This window comes from Trachinotus anak, unplaced genomic scaffold (genome assembly GCF_046630095.1).
Source record: "Trachinotus anak isolate AG129_WGS33_773 ecotype Australia unplaced genomic scaffold, CSIRO_AGI_Tana_v1 ptg000012l, whole genome shotgun sequence".
NCBI classification, from domain to species: Eukaryota; Metazoa; Chordata; class Actinopteri; order Carangiformes; family Carangidae; genus Trachinotus; species Trachinotus anak.
In genome coordinates, this window is record NW_027273863.1 from 15,327,954 (window position 1) to 15,345,726 (window position 17,773).

Consider the following 17,773-nt stretch of genomic DNA (forward strand, 5'->3'; position numbering starts at 1 on the left):
TTCCAGCAAGGCTCGTCAACTGCTGCCTGAGCAGACCGTTGGCTTAACACAGCCTGTCACTTTGGATCTGAGTAATCACCTTAAGTCATCCATAGAGAATGAGAAAGATGGGGAGGAGAGATGAAAAAATAAATAAAGGAGTGGAGCGATTTAGGCAAAGAGACATAGCTGATCAAATGCGTGGAATCGCATCCCTCCCTCGCCTGCAAACACACACCTTTAAGTAGATGCTTTGTAACATTGTGTGCGCGCATGCGTGTGTGTTATGAACAGAAGGACATTGCAGCTATTTGTGTCGCAGAGTAACAGCTGGCCTCGCTCTGTCTTACATCCATTTCTACGTTGCTGCTACACCAACTTCCCTCAACTCTAGTTTGCTCTTTATAAGTTAGTATCTCCAACAATGCACTGATCATTTGATGGCTAGTCTGATAGTTCACGAGTGTTTTTTATAGTTGCGTCCTTTGTAATTAGATTTTTAATAATATACATCTCAGAAGAAGCTGAATCAATCAGATAGTGGAAAAATAAGAACCTGATATGGACTTAGAAGCATGTATAGGTCCTAGAGACTTAACATCCGGCACATCACATCTGTCACCACATATAGAATAAGCAAGTATGCTGCTACGCAGTCTCGCGCTCTGCTGTGACTTATGTGGGTCATCGATGCCCTACGGTACGGGATGCCCAGTCCTGTAGTGGAGGTGTGCTGATGTCAGGTCACATTAAGCAGGGCAGGATGATTAACCAGGGATGAATCCTTGTTATTACTGAGAGGATCCAGAGGAAAAAAAAAAAACGTTGATCTGTTAACTGGGAGATGGATGGAGAGAGGTCAGCCTTCAGCTACTGATGACTAACAATGATGGATAACAGGGGCAGCAGGGCATCCGGGAAGCAGCTTTGTAGCCTGGTTTTGGAAACATTTGCTGAGCATACTGAAACCATGGTTCATGGTTGTCTTTGGAAAAACTCACCCTTATATAAATATTACATGCTCACTGTCAGTAGCAGCTGTTACACATCTGCATGCTCATTCTTGAATAATACAGTAATGCGTGTTTCACAGGCTTAAAGTCCTAAATTGAACCATTCCTCGCTATTAAAGCAAAGTGCTGCAGTGTATTGTCACAGCAGTGCACTGAAATCATCTCCTGGGTGTCTCATTTCATTATTTTGAAAGTTGTCATTGTAGAGAGTATATCAAAACAAATATACAAAAACAAAACATATTAAACATACAGCCAAGGTTCGAATTACAGGGGGGACTGGGAGAGTCTGAAAGAATCTTGAAATACGATTTCAGACACCCCTTTCAGTGGACTGTACCATTTCTTAACCTTCCATTAGTTGAATGTTTTGTCTACCCGCCTCACTCCATCAGTGGCTTAACTTTGACCTGAGCCTGTTGCTCCATCTCCTTCAATATCATAACATCATATCACACTTGTATTTTTTTAAAACCTAATAGTGTATTGTAGCTTATACAGTCTCTAACTGTAGCACAATTAGACACTCAGTGAAATCATTTTGCTCCGTGGTAAGTTTAAGGTTGCTGACAGTGCACAGACAGACGAGACAGAGCAGCAGCGAGTTCTTCAGACCATCAGAGCAAAGTGAGAAATATCCACAATACTGTTTTTGTAATTTATTCCGTGCTGCTGCTCCTCTCATGCTGTGCAGAAAAACAGAAAAACAAAACTTATCTCGTTAATTCAGAAAAACTAGATTTATCTTGTTAAGTCAGAAAAACTAGATTTATCTTGTTATTTCGGAAAAACAGAAAAACAGGATTTATCTCGTTAATTCAGAAAAAACAGAAAAACAGGATTTATCTTGTTAATTCAGAAAAACTGAAAAACAAAACATATCTCGTTAATTCAGAAAAACTGGATTTATCTCGTGAATTCAGAAAAACAACTTATCTCTCCAATGCCGATTCGATAACTTAAAATTATTCATTAGCTTGGTTGTTGTTGGTGTCGCTCCCCTTTCGTTTGCATTTGAATCACTGATTGTGCGTTCAGGATGTTGCAGGAATACTTTTCACCACTGACAGTGACATTAGTAATATAAGGGGCTTTCTCATTTGCTACTGTAAATTTTGCGTGTGTGTGTGAGCAGCAGGGGTGCACACACATGGCTTCTGAAGCTGAGTGTGGAGGGGAAACTGTCTTTTCCTGAGCCTGGGGAAAAAGGAAGGAAGCCTTCTCCAGTAACCCACACACACACACTGTAGTACTCCTGCTCCCACACGCAGTAGGTCTAGGAATAGACCGACTTCTTCGCATGAACACACCCACCTTGCAGGGCCTGTCTCTTATCTTTAACTTCACATCGTATGCATCGCCCATAGATAATGGGATGACCACTATGACTAACATCATTGCTGCTAAAAATATTTCTAGTGTAGGTGGCCAGTGGTTGGTACATTTGGAATACAGCAACTGTCTCTTATAACTTCCTTCCCTCTACTGTAAGGTTACCAAGAGACTCCACTCGTCCCTGGTCCACCCCTGTAAACAGGATGCTCACGTGGGAGTCCCACCCATCTCCCTGCTTCCTCCACTGTGGATTCCCATGGTTAGACTGAAACATTTGCCTCCATCCAGTCATCCCACGTCCACGCGTGATGGTTGTAAACTGCCACATCCTTACAGGAGCAGCTTTCAAACTTCTCCTATCACAAAAGCAGCCCACTCAAAGCTGTCTGTATTGTTCTCCCTCTGAAAAATATCTTGCTGTTTTTGGTCCATCGACATTCAGGGGCGACAATTAGATGGATGCACATATGGAGATGGTTAATCACTGTCACTGTGTCAGTGTGTGTGTGTGTGGATGTCAGCAAGGGGAAGAGTAGGAGGAGGAGTAGGGTGCGTGTGTTTGTGCATATGCTTGTGTGGGAGAGAGCACGTTCCAACAAAAGGCCTAAAAATAGTAAGAATATGCCCATGTGACATATTGAGGCTAAAAGCTTGTGAATAATTTGTCTAATGCAACACATACCCCCTTCCTAAGCTCAGTCGTGAAAATATGCTCCTGCTGGTTACCTCTGCCAGCCAGTGAAGTTGGAAGGGGGTAACCGGTCTGTTCAGTCACGCCAGTTGGCTTGCCTGTCTGGTAGCAAGAAATTATATGGATTTGGAGGGAATTTGGTGGACAGATAGCTCCTTGCCTAAGGACAACTTAATTAGATTGCGGTTGTGTTGATCTGAAACGTAAATGTACCTATTAGGCTGCTTTCATTTTTTTCCCCCCTTCTTTTATTAGGTTTAAATTAGATACATTAATATTAGCAGCAGTAAAGGCAAGAAAACAGTGTAAGCCTGATTTTTCAAAGGAAACCTAAATAGAAACATGAAAAATATCAACATATTAATATTATATAAGTTTTTTTTTTTTTTACTTGCTAGTAAATTTTCCCCTTTAAAACTCATAATCTTAACTTTGCTTCCTTATCTCATGTTCCTTATCATTCCCTTCCTCATGTTTCCTCTTAAAGGAAACTCCAGTCTCCAGTTTAACTCGCTTATCTGAACTACTTGTTTGTAAGTGAAAACAAAAGAGGACACCTGATGTATTTGTCCATTGGATTGTAAAACTGCTTGTATGTACAATTAGGTGTGCCAAGTTGACATGGTACCTTACATCAGCAATGAAGTTGGTGTGTAAAATTTATTTTTATTTTTCTTTCAGCCATTTTCTACACTCTCCCTCCTTCCCAAAACTATATACCACAAAATTATTTGGGATGGCTCCCAGCTAGTACCCATACCACTGTGTCCATATACTCTCAATAATACAAATGCCCACTCATTTAATAGCATTTCCTGTGGAGTGGTTGGTAATGATGACCTTTTAAAGAGAGATAAAACCTGCAGTTTTATTCGCTTGCTGCACACTCCACTTGTTTCAGAAGTGCAATTAAATGAGTGTGGTGATCAGCAGTGGAGAGAAGGGGAACCAGAACAGAGAAGGGACAGCTCAGAGTTTTTGGAGGCAGTGCAAGTAAGACATAATAAAATGAGCGGCAGCATTCACTGACTTTTGATTTTTAGTCCCAAAGTCTGACAATTCAACAGATTCACTTTTTTATGGAAACGGTGTCAAGTGTTCTTTTCTAAAGTCTCTGATTTGGAGATGTTTTCAGTTTTCTTTACAGATCTGCCTTTTAGGACTTGGTACAAGTAAAATGTAAAGGAACTGAACTTTTTTGTGGAGCATAAGATAATTTTCAGTTCAAATTAAGAAGGACTGGAGCAGTATCTAATTACAATAGCTAAAGATGTCTGTGGGGATTTTAATAAGCTACTGTACGTGAAAAGTACAAATCTAACTTGTATTGCAATATTTGGGTAAATTCGCTAACATTATAATCCCAAATGGGATTTTGGCAGGATTGTTTTTACATTAACCTGTAAATACAGTGTAAGAACAAAGAATATCACAGATGTCTGTCACATCCTGATATCTCATAAAAATGTATTTATCCGTATTTATCTCTAGATTATGATTGCCAGGGTTTGATTGCTACCGTGAAGTCAAGGCTGAGTGCCAGAGAACAGAGAGAAATTATCAGAAAGAGGTGTGCTTTTATGCAATTTGAATTGTCATATACAGTATATTATAGATGGTCTTGCAGCTTTGTGCACAGTGTGAAGTGCATTTGCTTTTATAGGACCATATTTAAACTGGCACTGCTTGGCAGGTATGTAAATAGCCCTTCATTTAAAGGAGATGCATACCTTTATTTCCAGAACCACCCACTTGTGTTAAAGCAGTTTATACAAAAACTGAAGTTTCCCATTCCTTACGGAAGAAATGTTACTGCTAGACTGCAGTATTATGTTATGCATGGTGTTGGGAGGGTCTTACATGACATGCCTGATGTGTGTCGTATCGCATTCTCACTGTTTTTCTTCAGAAAATTAAATTAGTCAGAAGAATGCTGACAACATCATCTGCTGTGCAGGCTGCTGCGTCTTAATGCTTTCTGCAGTTGTTCAGAGGCTTGTGCTCTGCTGCATGCCCACTAGTTATATATGATTGTCCCAAGACTGCCCGCCCTTGTAATCAACATTTAACAATAGTATGCTATGTTACACACTCAGCATTTACTAAAGCAAATATCCTTTTGCAATCTAGGCTATTGATTGTGCTGTGAACACAAGATTAGCTTGTAGCAGAGGAAAGGTCAGGGCCCTGTGAAAAAAAAATTCTGATTGCCAAAGTTTGTCAGTTATGTATATGTTAAATATATATGTATATGTAAAGAATGAAACATGTATGCATTCTTGACCTCGGGTTTAGCCACATCAGCTCCAATAAGTAGACCTCTGGTCCGAATGTTATTAAACTCCTCTGAGCGTGTTGGATGAGAGCAGTTTGCAGTGCAGTACTCTACTGCGTTAGCCTGACAGTCAGCATGTGAAAGCCCTGAATTATTTAAAGCCATGAGTGTGTGTGCAAGTTTGCACTTGCTTTACCCTACTGACTCTTTCTTCCTCTCTTAAACTCACCTCCATACCCCCCTCTGCTTCACTCTGTGTTTGTAGTGAAGTGAAATACGTGTGAAAGAGACGCTGCAAGAGGGATGCAGCTAGTTTACAGCAGGCCACCGTACCAGACACATTTTCAAAGGCTATCTGTCGCTTGGAAAAGAAAACTTAAATTGTAAACCAAGCCATGAGTCTTTTGGCCTAATTGAAAAAACAGTGAGGTTAAACACAAAACTATAGATAGAAGGGAGAAACCGAAAGCCAGGCTGCCGGACAGATAGAAGAGAAACAACAGGGGGGGAGGAGGACAGCACATGCCAGCCTGGGGATGTTTTTGCGGAGGTGGAAGTAGACAGAAAGCAGGTGGATGTTTAGACAGAACGATAAGACAGCCTGGCTGACAGAACGCCTGATAAGCAGCCTGACTGTCAGGTTTGGCAGGCTGGCAGTGAAACAAGAGAACGGGGCATGGAGAGAGAGGCAGACAGATGGGTAAAACTGAATAAAGGCAGCTCAGAAATTGTACGAGTATAATTTAGAAGTGGTGCACCTGCTATTGAATTTGAGACTCAAATGATTCAATTCCCTGTGCAAAGTAGGACACGCAAGGCTGACAGTTGTGCTGCTGAATGTATTTAGATCTTATGCTAACCAGGCATTGTGAGGGTGTGTTTGTGGTGGTGCTCTCCTGCTAACCTCTGTGGGTATAGTTCTCATTTTGTGGCATTAGGTAGTGGCTAGCTCAGATCACTTTTTAGCCATGCTTAGCAGGCCCAGACTGAAGTATCTCGACAGCCGTTGACTGGATGGCAATGGAATTCTGTCCAGATATTCATTGTATCCGGAGGATAAAGTCTGATAACTGTGGTGCATCTAGCGCCACCATTAGGTCAGAAGTTTCATTTATCAAATGCAATATCTCAACAAACTTAGCAATAATGCTGCCCTAATGATGTATCTTAATCCAACGACTTTATAATGCCACTGTGGGGTTTTTTTATTTTGTTTTTTTTTTGTGAAACGTCACAAAAACCATTGGCTGGATAGTCATTAGAGTTGTACAGACATTCATCCTCTCAGGATGAATGAACTGTAATAACTTTGGTGATATCTTTATGTTTAATTCAGGACCATCATCAGCTCAATTTGACTTGGTCCAGTACTTTGGTTTACAACCACCCATAAAACTAATAACATTCCCATCAGCTGTACTTTCTGTCAAGCTAACATGTTAAACAAACATGCTGACAGTGGTAAACATTAATACCTGATAAACACCACCGTGTTAGTCCTGTCATTATGAGCACGTTAGCACACAATGTCACAGTGCTGCTAGCATGGTTGTAGACCTTTAGTCTTGTTTGGTTTTCACGTTCTGTGTGTCATTGTGTACCTGATATTTGTGTATTTAATGAAACTGATGCGATTTAGAGGTGTTATGTTCATTCTTTTCCTCACACTGTACCCAATCATCTGCCAGACCTGCGTCAAGGTCACATCTAACGTGCTGCTAACTACACAGTATCTCTCATTTTTTGTTCCAGGGAAACCCCAAAGCATCGAGAGCTCAGAGCGGGTCCAGCTGTCAGGGACATACAACGTTCGGAAAGGGAAGCTTCAGCTACCGGTCAACCGCTGGACCAGACGGCAGGTCATCCTGTGCGGCACCTGCCTCATCGTCTCTTCTGTTAAGGAGAGCCAGACAGGGAAGATGCACATTCTGCCACTCATTGGAGGAAAAGTATGTAAAAGTCACAGAGCACAACTGGCATAACCGTTTTAGTTTTTTCTTTCTCATCCTGGTATTTTATGGTCATGTTATGTAGCTTAAGCTTTGGATCATAAACTCATAATGTCTTATGACCTGCCAAAGTCACTTTTATTACCCTCTGCAAATGTCTCCCTGAATAGTGAAGTTTGTCCTTGACGACACCTCACCTTCAACAAGTGTTTGTCCTTTAGTTTACAGTTTTCAGCCTTCAGCAGAGATATTTTTCTCCATTTCTAATCTGGAGTCAAAGCATGCTGTATTGTTTATTAGTGTAATGCATCACTGTAACATCCAAGTGGCATTATTTCTCTCTGCACTTTTTAAACTGCCTGCCTTAAAATGACCTTTATCTGTTTATTGCTTTATGGATCTGTGTTTGTGCAGGGGCAGTAATTATACTCTAAGGGTTCTCCTGAAAAGCCCTTTCTACTCGTCTGCCTGACACAAAGGACTCTCCGCACAACACCACACCCAGTTTTTAAACATTTCTCACACAGCACATGACCTCTAGTCAACCATTCATCAACACAGTGCCTCTGCATGTGCCTGTGTGGAGTATGCATCTATTCAGACACCATAACTAGTCAAGCATTCATTCACAGAGTCCATGTGCCTGAGTGTGTGTGACTCTGCGTGTCTAAAAAGTAATTTCACATACATTTATTGCTCGCTTATGTCACGCACATGTGTTCATTATATGATCAGTGTGCTTCTGGTTGACTGAATTTATTTACCCTGCAGCCGTTAAGCTTCTTATTTGCTCCAACAGAAGCTGTTTCAAATAAGAATTGATCTATTGAGACGTCCATGTGTCAGCGTTTTATCTCTTTCCCATCTCTCCCTCTCATTGTCTGACTCTGTACTGATGGGGTTATCATTAAGGGTCAGAGATGTCAGTATTTCAAACTCTTAATGTCACTCCTGTGTGTGTTGTGCTGCAGGTGGAGGAGGTGAAGAAGCACAATCACTGTTTGGCCTTCAGCTCGGCGGGGCCTCAGAGTCAAACCTACTACGTCAGCTTTGACAGCTTCACGGAGCACCTGCGCTGGCACAGACACGCTGCCAAGGTACTGGGTGTGTGCATGTGCATGAGGGTTAGAAAAAGAGAAGGAGAACATGAGCATATGCTCCCCGGCAGCTACTTATGGGTCAGCTGCATCGTACATTAGAACATGCGTGACTGATAGCAGAAGTATGAAAATATGGAACTCCCCCGACCACAAACCCACTATGCGTATATTTCACTGCTGGCCACTCTGTAGTATGTAGTATAACCCAAGTATCTCTGAGTGCACTCACACATGAACACCACTCACGGCTCTCTCTCTCTCTCTCCTTTCTCTCATTTGAACTCAAGTAGGCCATAGCCAGAAAACCTCTTTTCTAAATATTAACAGGGACATGCATGTCACCAGCACCCAGAGGGCCACTCAGAATAGGAGCCTGGATAGAAGCAGCACGTGCCCCAGTGACAACTGCCTAGCCTCTAGCTAACTCGGCTCTGAAAGGCTCAAGTTCACAGGCTGTAGAGTTCCCCCTTTAAGACGAGGTGGACGTTTATGCTGCCATTTCATTTCAGATTGCAGCTTCTGTTTCTCTAGTAATTTGACTTACAAATGATCACGGGGTTAACTGCTCTGCGCACCTGCTGTTAACTAGATTATGCTATGATGTAATGTGTGATGTTAGGTCACTAACCTGTTGGACTTTTCCTCGACTTCTCCTGACTCTCTAATCCTAAGAAGAAGATTGGCTACTGAATGACATTTGACCCCTCAGCAGCAGGCGACACACACACACTGTAAACCTGTAAAGAGATAATCCTGTTAAACTCCATGTTTCTCTTTCTCTTTCTGACATCCCCACTCTTCTCGCTTTCCTCCCCACCTCCATTTAGATGGTGTCCCAGAGAATCAACTCGGTAGACCTGTCCTGCTGCAGCCTGGAGCAGCTTCCTTCCAACCTCTTCTACAGCCACGACCTCACCCACCTTAACCTCAAACACAACTTTCTGCCTGCAGACCAGCGGCTGCAGCAGTTGCAGAGGTACAGTGCCATTGTAAATCTACAGTTAGCACACCTGAGGCCAAAACATAAGAAGTGGAGGAGGCAGGAAGAAGTGGAAAATACAAAGAGAGAGAAGGGACTTGAGGAGGCGTTATAGGAGACAGTGCAGGGTGGTTTGGATGGGCTGGTTTGGGCAAGATGAGACTTGAGAAGGTTTAGCAAAGCTTAACATAATTTGGCCACAACAGGAAACGAGCTGAGCTGTTGTACAAGGAGGGAAGAGACAACGCAGTGAGGCTTCACTGGACACAGCAGGTCATGGCTGGCTATTTCGACAGCTTTAGCTTTTGCCTGCAATTTACAAGCCATCGATCTAAGCAGTCTAGGACCGGGGCCATTGGCACATGCGGACCAAAGAGGCTAGCCAGGGCTGTGCCAGGCCAAGCCCATCGAGCCCAGAGCCCAGAGGGGTAGATGCATCTGCAGGGAAGCTTTTAATGTCCCTGGCCTCCCTCACTCTCTCTCTCTGTGGGCACCATCTGCTGCATGCTTATCATGGTCCCAGATTAAAGCCCACATCCAAGACGTGTGTCTGTGTGTGTGTGTGTGTGTGTGTGTGTGTGTGTGTGTGCATGCATGAATTAGCATACATGTACACACTGGTGCACATACACGACAGCATCTCTTTCTGAAGATTATTTCTGTTTAACTGAATGAACTGTGTGAATCTGATTCCTTAGTACGTGTGTGTAGAATGGTGTGTGTGTTTGTGTGTGTGTGTGTGTGTGTGTGTGTGTGTGTGTGTGTGTGTTAGAGAGCGAGAGAAAAAGAGAGAGCGGGAGAGAGAATGAGACAGAGAGAGGGAGAGTTGCATGCTTGTATGCAACAGAAAAAGTGGCCGCAGGCAACAGATTTGGGGTCAGTGCATACAAAGTCTTGATACAGTATGGCATTTCATTTTTTTTTCTATTCAAAATGGCTGAATGTACAGTAGTGTGTGAGTGTGTGTGTGTGTGTGGCTGTGCATGTTTTTCCTGCATACTTGTAATGTCTTCCTAATAGCACATTATGAGTGAGGTAGGAGGTCAGGATTTTATGATGCTCTACCATCATCAGTGTTTTTATAATCCTCTGGATAATGACTGGTGTTGAAGATGTTGCGAGGGAACTCATTTTTTAAAATCTGAGCAAGTGATGTACAGCTCCCCTGCTGGTCAAGCCGGATAACGTCCATTTAGCTTTGCCAAACCCTAAGTAAGCTCATCTGCATTTGACCCAGCATGAGAGAAAAAGAGGTCAGCAATGAGAAAGAGATGGATACTTGGCTGAAAATAGAGGGGTTTTGACATGTCGAAACATGTAGCAGAGTTACTTGAGTACGCGCTTGGCCCTGAGAGACTGGAGTCAAAAGAGCTAAAGTCAAGAACAATAATACTCTATGTGCAGCCTCAGTGAATGTGGGTGTATGTGTTTTGGTGTGGACAGTTGTGTGAGAGTCTGTTTTTGTTTCACTGTAAACACTGGCTTTCCCTAACATCCAACGTGGAGTCATAGCGCTTTGTATTTTTCCAAGAGCAGTGGAATGTGTGAACCTGCCACATGCCTCTCCCCTTCTCTCTCTTTTCTGCCCAAAGACTAACCAGTGGGTCATCTGCCAATCAGATATGCATAATCAGTTGTCTGGGATACTGGCTCTTTCCTCTGGCATGGGACTGCCTTCCCAGCATGCAACTCACTCAGAGACAGAGGTCACCACTCACTAAGGTTAATGGCGGACGTTCCATATGCATTATTTATTTACATATGTATGATAGTCCAGCGAGATACAAAGGACATAAAAGTTATTGAAATGAGGGGAGGGAGGAAGGGCTGAGGGAGGTCAGAACAGTGACAGAAAGACAACATTTGAGATGAAGGGGGGATTTAAGGCCAAGTGAAAGGATGAAAGTTGCATTATGTTATTTTTTGGCCCTTTTGGACCAACAGAAAAAGGTAAAAACAATACTGACATACATCTTTTCTACCGACAAGCGTTAGCAAACAGTTGCCTAATGCATTTTCAGCAGACACAGAGCTATTAGCATTCATTTAGAGTTGTGGACCTGGTCACCTAAAATATATAAGTACAATATTCACTCTCACTTTACCTCTCGTTTGCTTTTCACCAACCCCTGAGAAAACATTTCCAGCTTTTGACGTCTGCTAATTGCTCCACTATGTTCATCAGCTGGCTGCTAACTTTGTCTCTCTGTTTGGTGCTGGGCAGGTAGTGTACAGTGTAGTAGTGTCTTTGCTGGAAGAAAAAAGCAGCTGCAGATACGTTAATGAGAGTGGAATCTGTGGGGAGGAAAACCAAAACAGTGAGCTAAAAGAGGCTTAAAGGCTTCACAGACCTGGGGAGAACTGCTTATTTGGGGATAATTCTCTTAGTTTAAAATGATTAGTGCAGCTTTGAATACACAAGGAAAGGAGTACAGGGGAAAAGAGAATAGCATGATAGGGCAGAGCATGACACAGACAAGGAGAAAGTCTGAGGAGGGGGTATGAGCATTACTCAGCAGATTGCAGAGGTTGATTTAATGGTGGAATGACATTTTCCCACACACCCCCCACCCACTGTCTGCAGGAGTCACCCTCAGCTGGAATCACTTGGCCGCCCTAATCAACAGCCCTGACGTCTCGGTTGCCTTTTTCTTCATCGCCATAATGTACTGTGCGTTTCTGTGTGTGTGTGTGTGTGTGTGTGTGTGTGTGTGTGTGTGTGTGTGTGTGTGTGTGTGTGTAACCTGCGTGTGTACATAGGGAGGAAAATCTGATGCCGTGCCAGACGTGCCAGTTTAAGCAGCTGCTACAGCCCGCAGTGCTAATCTGGCGCGCTGCCAATCTCCAGCGTGCCATCGCTGCCCTATGTGTGCACAGAATAGGTGATAGCAGGTTGCATGTGTGTGTGTATGTGTGTAGATAGATAAATAAAGACAGAGAGAGTCCTTTCCCCTGCTCCATCTTGTTCCCTTGCCTCCCTCCCCCCTGTGGGGCCAACCCCTCTGAAGGTCACCCCTCTGCCATGGGACACCATGCCAAATGCCACTGGTCATTGGTGTTTGAATGAACAACACAGATGTCAATGCTGTGCTTGTTTGCCCAACAATCAAATGTGAAGGTTTAGTCCTGCTTTTAAGGAGGGCTTTGTTTATGTCTGTGCTGAATCTGACTGTGTGTTTTTGAGCTAAACAAATTCAGTATAAGCTATACTTTGCTACATCCCCCATGAATATATTTATGAACATCTTCTACTCTCTTGCAATATTTATGTTGACAAGTTACAAGTACATGTCCAATCACTCATTTATTCTCTTCTCTTCTCTTCTCTTCTCTTCTCTTCTCTTCTCTTCTCTTCTCTTCTCTTCTCTTCTCTTCTCTTCTCTTCTCTTCTCTTCTCTTCTCTCACCTCTGTTTAAGTTGTCATTAATTATTTCCTGTCTTGTTGCAGGTTTTCTCGTCTGCGGAGCCTCAACTTGTCCAACAACCACCTCGGTCAGTTTCCCCTGGCCATCTGCGACATCCCCACCCTAACGGAAGTCAACCTCAGCTGTAACTACCTGGCCTCTGTCCCCAGCTCTGTGGGAGCCATGACCAAGTAAGTAACAGCAGGAAGTTGCTGATATAGACCTGATGTGAACTATGATGAGAACAACAGTAAAGATCTATTGAGACGTCCATGTGTCAGAGTCGAATCTAAACTCAGAGACTGAAAATACCTGAGTCTGAAGTTCAGGCATATTTTAGTTCTATTCTAAGTACACCTTAGCTGCTCTTCCTTTGTTAAGTTATTGATTTTTTTTTGAGTGTTTACTTTCCCTCTCCCTGCTATTGGCAGCTTGTAATGTTGGTAATTTTCCAACTCTTTCACTTTAGTGTCAGGGGTTTGCCGCTGACATGAGACCAGTGCCCGATGCCTCTCAGGGGTGGGGAACCAGTGGATCTTTTTACAGACCAACTGCAATTTTGTTAGTTTGACTATCAAAAGTTTACATAGCCAAATGTCACCTAGCAACACGCACATGGCATAACAACCGCCATGGTGTACTTTGCTAGTTTCGGGCATGCAAGCAAACAACAACACAAGTTGCACTGATCATCTGTGGTGCTTCCCAGAGAAAATTTTCCTGAGTCATGGCCTTTCCATGGTCTGTTTATTTTCTGGTTCACACAAGACAAAATTCACTCTGGTCCATTTTTTAATATTTATATATTCTCTGTTGTTTTTTAAAGATTTTTTATGCTTGTTACTGGGCTAACCTGTTGGGAAGAATCCAGTTGTGGCCATCTTGTCTTGTATTTTGGTACACACCTTAGATTTTCTTTGCATGCTTCTTCTCTCTGTTTCTAGTAAAACATCTTTTTGATGGACCATTGGATTATATTTATGCATTCAACAGCACTTGGCTACTGGTTGAGAAATGATATTAGGTTTACTTGGTAAAAGTGTTCCGCCACCCAAAAATTGCAGAATTCTTTGTTCTAGGCCAAAATTTTCGAGAGGATGGAGCAAAGCTGATTTTGCTGGCTGAATACCATTTTGTCTCATGGGAACACTCAGAACATTTTGGTTGAGCTCCAGTATCAGCCCCCTTGCCTTGCCTGTGGAAAAGCCCTTTTACTCACTCTGTGAAGGAGTGTGAGCAAAATGCAAAAATATTTCAAATGTTAATGAAATTCATGTGTTATAATGTCAGTTGCCGCTTTATAACAATACAGGATACCGCATTGTTCTGTAATTTAGCTTTGTCAGTACTGAGAGCTTAGATAGGACATGAACCTCAAACTGAAAGTTCATTTGTAAATAAATACACAGGTATGTGGGTTGAAACAGGGCTAGATGAGAAGTTAATCTGCCGGAATGATCTGGCATGCCTGTAAATTCCTGTAGTGGCCAGTAGGGTATTTATAATGCTACTGCCATCTGCTGGATTTTAAAAGTAATGACTGTGAATGCTTAAAGTTAATACGGTGCCATGGATCCTGAGTCACAGTTTCAGTGTTAAAAAATAAATAAATCTTTCCCGATCACCTCCTTCATGAATGAGGTCAATCATCTAATCTCATGTTCCCCTCTCAGTTTGCAGACGTTCCTGTTGGATGGCAACAGTCTAGATGAGCTGCCCAGTGAGCTGGGTTCTCTCCAGAGGCTGAGTTACTTAGGCCTCTCCTTCAATCAGTTCAACCACGTGCCCCAGGTGCTGGAGCGTTTGGCCTCCATGGAGAAGCTGTGCATGGCTGGCAACAACCTAGACACACTCACCCTGCAGAATTTCAGACTGCTCCGAGTCAAACACATCGATTTAAGGTACAAAAGTACACACACATTGTTACAAATATAAAAAACTCTTGTGAGAAATTGTGAGATATATTATTATAGTTTATTATGAAATAGGAGTTTTATTATTGATCTTGTCATTGACATCTTTGTCAAGAACAAGCATCACTTTAAATCCCTAGTCATACATGGTCCAAGCGCTGCCCTCAATGACACGTGTTATCCCACTAATTATAGAAACAAAAACACAAAGAGGAAGCCAAAACACGATCAGACAGCCTGACAGCACGGAATCAGGAAATCATTTGCCTGTAGTGGCTCTATCAGGTGTCTTCCCATTGTTTGGAAAGCACAGAGCTTGAGTGACTTGCAGTATTTTCCAGTTAATACTTCACTCCTACTGCCTTTGCTTACACAGGATCAGTAAATACGTTTTCCAGCATTTCTCACCTGTTTGGGCAAAGATCATTTGGATCTATGATGAGGTTGTGGTCTTATTTTGAAACCTCTGTTTCTTAAACAACAAAACTTTCTTAACCGTAGTGTTAAAAAAAGTTCAATCAGTGGCTTGATAGTCATCTGTCTCCCAGAAATGCCAAAGATTTTCTGTTTTAACCTTCTCAGTTCTGCCAATTTGCTACTTTTCTCTGTTTAGAGTCATCAAAAAATCAATAAAAAGTGAAAATAATCATCTGCCTTTTGCAGCCCATGTCAAGTCAATGGGCATTTTTTTGTTTTTATAAGTAAGGAGGAACAGTATATGAAGACATTATGAAATCATAAAAATAAATAGATAAAACATCATCTAACAATAAAATTGTAAAATTATCCAATGATTTATGATTTTAAAACTCAGCTCAATATTATGAACTGTTATTTTTTAATTTCCCTGTAGGGAACATGAAAGTATTTAAACATTAATAAAAAAAGAAACAGCATTAATAAAGAGTTTATGGCATGTTATTTTTATTTCAATCCAGCTTTTTATTTTAGAATGTCCCTTTCCCAAAGTCTGTTTTTATTTCACAACTGCATTTTTTAGTTATAGTTGTCATTTTGCCAAATTCTGCTATTTGTTTATGGAACAGAATAATATATTTATGTATTTCATGTCTTATCAGTTTTTGCCATAAATGGTATTGTCAGAGCAACTGAAAGTTGAAACAGAACTCAAGCAGCTGCACAGTATATCAGCCATCACCCAAGGCATGTTCCCTGCTTTACAAGAAAGGCCACAGCCTGTGCAATTCAACCTGATCCAATTGGAGTTGAACCTTTGCCTCCTCCCTGCTCCCTCTGTCAGGTTGAATAAAATCTCCAGCATGGTGCCAGATGAGCCTGACCTGCTGAGGCACGTGACCCAGCTGGATGTGAGGGATAACAGGCTGACGGACCTGGACGCCTCAGTCTTCCCCAGGCTGGAGGTGCTTCACTGCGAGAGGAACCGCATCGCCAGCCTCAAGGCCAAGGGTTGCTTGCTCAAAGGCATCTACGCCTCCAACAACGGTGGGTTTGGCATGCAGGACTTGATGATCTCTGCAAGGGCAATCATGTGTGGTTACAACAGACAGATACACTTCTCTCTCACATCACTGCCATCTTACCTGAAATCACTGATATGAACCTTTCTTCTCTCAACCTGTGATATATAACTCACTTCACCTCACTCTTTTCTTTTCCTTTATAACTGTTTCACTCCATGCTCCTCTCTCTACATACATCCGTTTTTCTCACCACTGCTGCAGTCTCATTGTCTGTCTCTGTCACCCTCCTCTAACTTGCCCCCCCCCAACTCTCCCCTCCATTTTCCATCTACCTGCTTTTGTAATAGACCGCGTCTGTCCTTGCTGTAGGTTAATGTGTTTGGATTTCTCCCTACAGAGCTACGACAACTGGATGTCAGCCCTGTGCCCTCCAATCTTAGTTGCATGGATATCTCGAGGTGAGAAAAATCCCAGAAGTAAAACACATGCATACAAAAAAGGGAATGCAGCACTAATTGGAAAAACTATTTTGAAAATGTAGCTCATATACCACACACCCTCTGTGTCCTACAAGAGCACAAGAGCACAATTGTTGAGTTTAAGTGAGAAAATAGGATAGGTTAAGATAGGATATTTCAAAGCGTGTTGAAATGTGAACTTAGAGGGCTGTTATTCTTTAACTGTATCAGCACTGACCTTTGACATGACCTTTGACTGTTAAGAGAAAGATAGGCTTTTGTGCTTAGCTTCTTCTTGGTCAATAAAAAAGGCCTGGACTTGGAGTGCTGTGCTTTACTTTTGAATCCTGAATTTATTTGGAAATGTTTTTATTTTTGAATCCTTATGATAATAGATTTAGAGTTGTGATTATTATTTGATTTTTTTTGTCTGAAATACAACACATCTGAGACTCCAGTTGCCTGATAATATTACAAAAAACAAACAAACAAAAAAAAAAAACATCCATCCAGAACTGAAGTTGCTGCCTTGTCTTTTCTTGAGTGTTGGAAATACCAATACATGCAGTATCCTGGGACATGATATTCCATCTTATTTGTGTCACTTTACAAACTGAACATAATTTATCATCATCATCATCCTCATCTCTCCCTCTCCTGTAGGAACCATATGGAGTCCTTGCCAGACTGGCTGTGTGAAGCAAAGAAACTGGAAGTTTTGGACGTGAGTCACAACCTCATCACTGAGCTCCCGGCACGGTAAGTCTCTCTGTCTCAGTCGATGTGTCTGTAAGCCTGTAAATGGAGTACAGTGCAGCATTATTCTCCCTGCCCTTTGCCGGCCACTCATCTATCCCCCATAGAGCCTCATAAATCACACAGATAGCCTGTAACCTCCATAGCCTTCGTCCATTCTCTTCCTCCTTATATAGCTTCTTAGAAGGTCAGCTCAGATGGAGCTCACTTCCTCCTCTTCTCTCTGTTTCTGTCATTTCATTTTTTCTCTTTCTGTTTCTCTTTCTCTCATCCTCTGGTCTCCTCAGTGTGTGCAGATTTATTTTTTACCCAATAAGTGTCAGGATGATGAATTTCAGCTGCAGGCTCCACTATAGGCGCTGCTATTTTCTGTTTCCACATCCTCCTGCTGCACTATCCTAATTTCCATGGCTATTTCAGCCTGCTTCAATTACGGTTCACACAAGCCAATTGTGTGTAAGCATGTGTCTCCTGTTCAC

General features: G+C 42.2%; 1 protein-coding gene across 2 annotated transcripts in view; it reads left to right on the forward strand.

The window, feature by feature from the left end:
- Positions 1 to 17,773, forward strand: part of phlpp1 (PH domain and leucine rich repeat protein phosphatase 1) — a 42,896-nt gene that overhangs the window by 19,636 nt on the left and 5,487 nt on the right. For both annotated transcript variants that reach the window (XM_071492851.1, XM_071492850.1), the window contains 8 exons: positions 7,046 to 7,242; positions 8,214 to 8,339; positions 9,170 to 9,318; positions 12,770 to 12,916; positions 14,399 to 14,626; positions 15,900 to 16,102; positions 16,478 to 16,538; positions 17,202 to 17,297. In XM_071492851.1, the coding sequence (XP_071348952.1) occupies positions 7,046 to 7,242; positions 8,214 to 8,339; positions 9,170 to 9,318; positions 12,770 to 12,916; positions 14,399 to 14,626; positions 15,900 to 16,102; positions 16,478 to 16,538; positions 17,202 to 17,297 (1,207 nt within the window). The remainder of the gene's footprint in view (positions 1 to 7,045; positions 7,243 to 8,213; positions 8,340 to 9,169; positions 9,319 to 12,769; positions 12,917 to 14,398; positions 14,627 to 15,899; positions 16,103 to 16,477; positions 16,539 to 17,201; positions 17,298 to 17,773) is intronic.